The 7,500-nt window shown below is 43.6% G+C and overlaps 1 protein-coding gene across 2 annotated transcripts in view; it reads left to right on the top strand.

Annotated features, from left to right (window-relative positions):
* The window catches only part of LOC135107677 (uncharacterized), a 10,173-nt gene that overhangs the window by 1,752 nt on the left and 921 nt on the right, over positions 1–7,500 (top strand). Inside the window, exons 2-4 of one of the 2 annotated variants that reach the window (XM_064017807.1) lie at positions 202–384; positions 3,319–3,510; positions 4,490–7,500. The exon at positions 4,490–7,500 is cut by the window's right edge and continues 921 nt beyond it. In XM_064017807.1, coding sequence (XP_063873877.1) covers positions 3,319–3,510; positions 4,490–4,621 — 324 coding nt within the window. In that variant the 5' untranslated portion in view covers positions 202–384 and the 3' untranslated portion in view covers positions 4,622–7,500. The remainder of the gene's footprint in view (positions 1–201; positions 385–3,318; positions 3,511–4,489) is intronic. The other variant, XM_064017806.1, reaches the window with a different exon arrangement.

Genomic DNA, 7,500 nt, shown 5'->3' with positions numbered 1-7,500 from the left:
TTGATCAGGTGTCAGCTGTGGCAAGAAAATCATAACATTCCCTTCCTATATGAGTATATCCTCTAGGCCGCCTGTCAGTGCCACCCTGACAGTGCCATTGCCACACCTGGCAGTGCTGAGGTGTAAATCACTGCAACTTTCTTGCATTCAAGTGTGAAACGCGCACTGCATCTCTACCCAACCTACTTCTACTTCTACTAGGAGTGCTGGAGCACTCGCGCCAAGCAGGGAGAGTACTAATATCCCTCGTGCGGGTGAGGAGGGAGAGGGGGAGAGTAAAGTGTCATACCAGGGTGTCCCTTGTTGTCCCTCCCGCGTGGCTGTGTCCCCGTCACCGCTTCTACCAGGAACACACCCACGCTTGCTTCCTTCTCGAGGCCCGAGGTGAGTGTGTCAGCCACCTGTGTGTGTGTGTGTGTGTGTGTGTGTGTGTGTGTGTGAGAGTGGGTGGGTGGGTGTGCTTGTGCACACGCTAATGCGTGTATGTATGTGTGTGTGTGTGTGTGTGTGTAGGGGGGGCGGTGAGGTTGGTGGGTGGATAGGTGTGCATGGATGAATGAGAAGATGGGATTCTCTCTCTCTCTCTCTCTCTCTCTCTCTCTCTCTCTCTCTCTCTCTCTCTCTCTCTCTCTCTCTCTCTCTCTCTCTCTCTCTCTCTCTCTCTCTCTCTCTCTCATATGATTGAATTAAACGGGAGAAAATAGTGCCAGACTGTCTTTGATTGAGTTACTAAGAGAGAGAGAGAGAGAGAGAGAGAGAGAGAGAGAGAGAGAGAGAGAGAGAGAGAGCGAGAGAGAGAGAGAGATTTTTCTTTCTCTGAGTCACCCTCTGAGGAGTGAGAAAAATGTTAACGTCACACCACAGTGTTGCCAGATAGAAAAAAGGATAATGATCATTCTCTCTCTCTCTCTCTCTCTCTCTCTCTCTCTCTCTCTCTCTCTCTCTCTCTCTCTCTCTCTCTCTCTCTCTCTCTCTCTCTCTCTCAAGTGCTTTTTCGAATTGTCTTCCTTCCTTTAAACATCTCTCAGCTACTTCCTCCTCCTCCTCCTCCTCCTCCTCCTCCTCCTCCTCCTCCTCACCTTAACTACTGTCAGTTTTTCCTTACATTTACAATCACGTTTGTCGTACCGCACTGAGTTGCCATCGGTTAGGTTAGCTTAGATTGAATTAAGGTATCACACACACACACACACACACACACACACACACACACATATATATAAAACTTTGAGTGTTTTGAATAGTTTTGAGGCTCTTCGGAGTTGGGAAGTTAGATTAGAGTAGATTAGCTGAGGTATAGTTTGTAAAGTTCTCATATTCCTATTGAGATTAGATTGGATTAGCGTGAGGTAGTTCAGGCGTACTTTAGAGTGATTCTCAGGATAAGGTTAAATTCAATTGCTTACGCTTTTGAACGATTCTCAGTGGGAGGTTAGCTTAGGTCAGGTATGCTTTGAAAGGCTCTCATGGGAGAATTGATAGAGATAGAGGGCGTTGTCTTATCTGAAGGAGGAGGAGGAGGAAGAGGAGGAGAAAGAAGAGAGAGACGCCGTATAAAGTGCAGATTGTTGGTGACGCAGCGAAATGCGTTTTTACATGTGGTGATGAACGTGGAAGAGTACACAGTATACCCAAACACCAGTGTGTACATGAAAGTCTTTGTGTAGTTATTTGGCTGCTTCATTTCGGTAAGAATGGGAAAAAAGAGAAGAAAGAGGAAAAGGTCGTGGAGAAAATAGACGACAATGAAGATGAAGAAGAGGAGATGGTGAAAGTGGATGGATAAAAGAGGAGGAAACGGAATAGGAGGAGGAGGAGAAAAAGATTGTTGAGAAAGCAGAGGAGAAGGAAAACTAAAAGACAGGTGATGCTTTCTTGTCGTCTTTTCTTCATTTCTTCCTTCCTTCGTTCCTTCCTTCCTTGTTTCCTTCCATTAAGTAATTTGTGTTTATTTGCCTCATTTTCCTAAGCATCATCGGTCGTCTTGTTGTTGTTGTTGTTGTTGTTGTTGTTGTTATTGTTGTTATTTTTTTCTTCTTCATCATCATCATCTTCTTCTTCTTCTTCTTCTTCTTCTTCTTCGGCGATATTGTCATTTCTTTTGTGTATTCCACTTCGTCTGGCTTAATTTCCTTTCCCTCTAAGTAATTTGCGCCTATATTCATAAATGTCCTGCACTCTTTCATTACAACTATTTTCAAAGGCCACAGAGATATTAATTTTCTCGTGAGTGTTTTTTTCTTTTCTTTTTTTCCCCCTTACAATGAGTGATGCTGTCGACTATTACTGAAATCTTGTAAATAACTTTGAACATAATAACTTTCACTAGAGCCTTTTTAAAACCAGTCAAGATATAATCACTGCAACATTTGAGAGAGCACAGTTCTCACATAGACTTAGGATAACAATGTCAAAGGCTTCTCCCTACCAACTGCTCCCCCGCATCCGCGTTCCCAGTGACTCCAGATGTGACGCCTGAAGCCAGTAAATCCCCAGTCAGTGTAGAGTAGAGAAGGTGGGTGGCAGCGAGTCGAGGCAGTCACGTGGTTCCACACCTGCAGAGAGAGAGCTGTCTAGAGGCGAGGCGTCAACACCACATCCTTCCTCTATCACTTACTAACTTGTGGCTTATTTCCTCAGATATCTTGTTTTCCTCTCTTCCTTTCCCTTTCCTTTTTCCTGCTTTCGTTTGTTATTGTTATATCCTATCCCACTGTCTTGTATCTTTCTTCTTATTGACCTTCCTCCTCTCCTTTTTTTCCTCTTCCTTCGTCGCTGGAACATTTGAAACGCATATTCATCACCTAAATTTGCAAGTCCTTACCGGTTTGGTTTCATTTCTTTACGCCAACTTTTTTTTTCTTTTTAGCTTCATGGACTGAATTGAATACTTTATTGTTGCCTGTTCAGTGCAGTAAGGTAAGGGATGAGAAGCTAGCAGCCTTATCTCTTTGCCTTTCTTCTCTCTCTCTCTCTCTCTCTCTCTCTCTCTCTCTCTCTCTCTCTCTCTCTCTCTCTCTCTCTCTCTCTCTCTCTCTCTCTCTCTCTCTCACCTCCTTCCATCGTTCTCGCCTTCATTCTCTTCACTTCTTCCTTTCCCACCTCTCTCTTTTCCCTCAACAACTCCATCCATTCCTCAAACCTCCCTCCATCACTCCCTGCATCCCTCAACCTTTTCTCTCCCTCCATTGCACTCGTTTTCTTTCACCTTTTCCTTTATTTTATCTCATACTGCCATCCATGTTCCTCCCTACCGCTCATTTCAGCCCCTCACACTATTTATCCCTCCCTCACGCTTCCCTCTCCTCCCTCCGTCAGATGGCAGGCTGGGTTGGCGTAAGAGTGACCACGGCAACTCTCGTGGTGGTGGTGCTGGTGGTAATGGTGGTGGCTGCCCAGGCTTATCCTTCTGTACAAGGCGACGATGTGGAGCGTGGACTTGCCGCCTTCAGGAGAAGTCTCTTTGGCTCAGGTCCAGTGCGAAAGACCCAGAACCAGTGCACCAATAATGTAAGTAGAAGTTTGTAGTTGTAGTAGTAGTAGTAGTAGTAATTGTAGTAGTAGCTATTGTTGTTGTTGTTGTTGTGTTTTTGTTGTTGCTGTAGATAATACTTACTGTAGGAGTAACAGAAGGAGGAAGATAATAAAAGGAATCAGAATGAAAGAAGAAAAAACACTAAGTAGTATTTAGTGAGAGGAGAAAGATGAGGAGGAGTAAAATAAAATAATAGGAAGAGTAGGACTTAAAAGACAAAGAAATAAGATGAGAGAGAGAGAGAGAGAGAGAGAGAGAGAGAGAGGAGAGAGAGGAGAGAAGAGAGAGAGAGAGAGAGAGAGAGAGAGAGACAGCACTCCTAGCTCCTGAGTTCGTCCCGACATCTTAAATTACTTGGTTAGCAGACTGACAGCAATAGAAGCTGACAGCAAATCCTAGCGGGGAAAATAAGATCGTATAGGGGACTGTGTTAAGGGAACGGTGAGTAAGGGAGGGAAGAGAGGAAGTGCTTAGGTCAGGGGAGGTACAGAAGTAAGGAAAGGGAGGGAGTGAAAGAAGTGGTAAAAATAGAGGAAGAGAAATTAGGAAGAAGAAAAGAACGGGAGAATTTCATCATAAAGAGTTTAGTAGAATTTATGGAGAGAGAGAGAGAGAGAGAATGAATGTCGTGCTTTATATTTGTTACCAAGTTACTTAAATTGTACGAATCGTGCTTGAATCTTAATCACGTCTATATTGTTAATATTAAGTAATGATAACTTATAATTAAACAAGGTGCTCTCTCTCTCTCTCTCTCTCTCTCTCTCTCTCTCTCTCTCTCTCTCTCTCTCTCTCTCTCTCTCTCTCTCTCTCTCTCTCTCTCTCTCGCCATTAAATTCTTACTATCTTATATAAAAAAAACTCGTTAATTTCTTTCCTAATGTCTCCCACTGACCCTTTCCTCTATTTTTACCTGTTCTTTATCTCTCCCCGCCCTGCCCCGCCCTACAACAGGCCATGCAGCAACACACGTGCGAGATGTGTGCCAAGGAGACCAAATCCCAGAAGGTGTACAGTCTCTGCTGCACGGGCGAGGACAACGCTCTCAATTGGTGCCAAAGCTTCCTTCACTTCGGGATTATCTGAACTAATTAAGGAAGCATCATCGTTCTCTTCCTCCTCTTCCTACACCTCACTTAACGATTGCAATTTTTACTTCTCCCGCGTCCTGTCTTCTTCGCCGTACTTCTGGTCCTCCTCGCGCCTTGTGTAGCGTTACAGTACTGCACCTCGTCTCCTCGTATTGCTGCCGTCCCTCTTCCAGCACCGCCACCACCTGCTCCGTCTCCTCCGCCTCATTTACCTCCATGATGCAGTTCTCTGTTCCTCACTGTCGGTTTGTCTTCTTCACCTCTGTCTCCGTGTCCTCCTACTCTTCTTCCTCCTTCTCCTCCAGTACCTTCTACGTGATTAAGTTATCCATTCTCCTCCTTCTCCATCTTCGTGTACTCCTCCTCCTCCTCCTACTCCTCCTACTCATCCTCTTCCACCTCCAGACCGTGTCCAGGTGTGTGGATGAGTCTGTACAGGTGTGATGTGTCCACCTGTTCCACTCCACTACCACTCGTGTATTTTTCTAAAGCACCACCTCATCCACTACTACCACCGCCATTACTACCACCAACATTACTCCTTTCCGATCCCTGTGACTCTCGTCCCCTCGCGACTACCAGCACCACCACTACCGCGTTCTTCCTCAAGACTTAACCAGCACTGTATGATGACTTGTGTTCCGGCCAGTACTTCCTCGTAGGTGTGATAACTTCTGTATTATTATTATTATTATTATTATTATTATTATTATTATTATTATAGAGAGATATCATAGGTGTATTATGAAGTATGTTGAAATATGCAGTGTTATGCCACACACACACACACACACACACACACACACACACACACACACACACACACACACACACACACACACAGATAAGGCCAATCAGCACACCCCCACTGAATATCTTCAACAAGTGTAGTTGGTCGGTCGTTCTTTGGTCTTAAGGAGAAATGTAAACCACACGAAGCCTCTTGATAAGATAGCATATCGTTCCCATGACTCACTCCTCGTCCTTCCTTACGTATTTTATTAATCTTTTTTTTATCTTCTCTCTCTCCCCCTCTCCCTCTCTCCCTCTCTCTCTCTCTTCACTCGGTCTCTGGCAACTGTATCCTTAAATATTCAGGCTTATTATCTCTACTACTTTAAACAGGTTCTAGTGGAAGCTATGTTTGGTTTCAAGTGTGTTTTCATGATTCCAGTGATAATATTACAAGGATTTCTTATCTCGGCTGCTTTAAAGAGGCTGTGGTGCAAGCTGCTGGGGTTTTCAAGGGTGTTTTCAAGATTCTAGTGATACTTCTTACAATTTTAACCCGTTCACTGCGATAGCTAACAATTCACACCATAAAAAGCAATGCATGAGATCTTTATAAGCATTACAAGAAAGAAATGGATGAAAAGGAATATTTTGCAATTTCTAGCCAGTATAATGTTTAGCTGTGGTCGTAGAAGGAGAAATGTCTCAGAGATTACTGGTTATCAGACGATGTACCATTTGGCAGTGAAAGGGTTAAAGAGGCCCTAGTGGAAATCAATGTGGATTCCATGATTGCAGTGATAATTTAACATGAATTTTGCATCATCACTTAAAAGGACACCCATGAAAATCGGGCCACGCTTTGTAGTCTTTGAAAGCAACCCTTAAGTGAACCCAAAGTGTTTAGAAAATTAAGTATTGTTGCATTTTTATTTGCTTGTCCATATATATATTTTTTCTCTCATTAATTGCATCATTCTATTTCTTCAGCACTTATTCTGTTTCCCACTTTCTCACTCTCTTTTTGCTGTTTTTTTTTTTTTTTCATATATATAATATATATAATCCTTTCTGACTGATTTCCATGTGTTGTTATTCGGTCAGTCAGTCCTCCTGTCTCTATAGTTTACGTATTTATTTGTAGGATTTATACTTTTCCATCCAGTCTATCGGGTATTCATGCGGGATATTCCTAAGTCTATCAGTCAGCCAGCCAGTCAGTCCGAGACCACCCATTCAGTCAGCCAGTCTGCCTGTCAGCCAGCTACACGGTCAGCCAGCCAGCCAGTCGATTAGTCAGTTGGCCAAATAGCTAATCTCTCAGTCAGTCAGTCATTCAGTCATGCAGAAAGCCATCCAGCCTGCTTGATATTCATTCATACTTAACCATCCAGTCAGTCAGTCAGTCAGTCAGTATTATATCACACTGTCAGACGGTCAACTAGTTAGCCAATTAGTCATGTACTCAGACACTCAGCCAGCCAATCAGTCAATCAGTCACTCCATTAGCTAGTCAATCACACCATCCCTTTCAGTCTCAAACACATTGGCATATCACCAACCAGTAAGGAATGCACAAGTCTGGCAAGCGCTGGACCGCCCACAGGAGCAGCCAATCACCATCGATCATTGGGAAGACAAGAAGGAAAAGTGATGGTGATTGGTGCGCTGGCCGTCATGTTAACCTATGATAAGCGAGAACAGGAAGGAAAGGGTACAGAGAGAGAGAGAGAGAGAGAGAGAGAGAGAGAGAGACTCGTACATACAACAGGTTAGGCTGTAAATGGTGTAGGATGGTAAAGGCGAAGACTCCTACCAACACACCATTCAGTGTTACTCCACAGTGGAAGTGCTCCTCCGCCTCTGTCCACTCCACACCCTATCGTCAAGCAATCCATTCTGGCTCCAATTCATCCACATTTACTTCACATCCACTTGGGGAAGAAAGTCTTAATTACGGACCTGAGGGTGTGGCTGGCTGGTTCTAGTGTATTATTATTATTATTATTATTATTATTATTATTATTATTATTATTACGTCATTAATATCTTGCGGCAAGGTTCTTTGTTATATGTCAGCTTGGTACATTGGTGAAGCCCTCGGATCACAAGTACATTAGAATATAATAAAAGAAATGACCA

The sequence above is a fragment of the Scylla paramamosain genome, chromosome 15 (assembly GCF_035594125.1).
Source record: "Scylla paramamosain isolate STU-SP2022 chromosome 15, ASM3559412v1, whole genome shotgun sequence".
Taxonomy (NCBI): Eukaryota; Metazoa; Arthropoda; class Malacostraca; order Decapoda; family Portunidae; genus Scylla; species Scylla paramamosain.
This window is presented reverse-complemented; position numbering and strand designations above follow the sequence as displayed.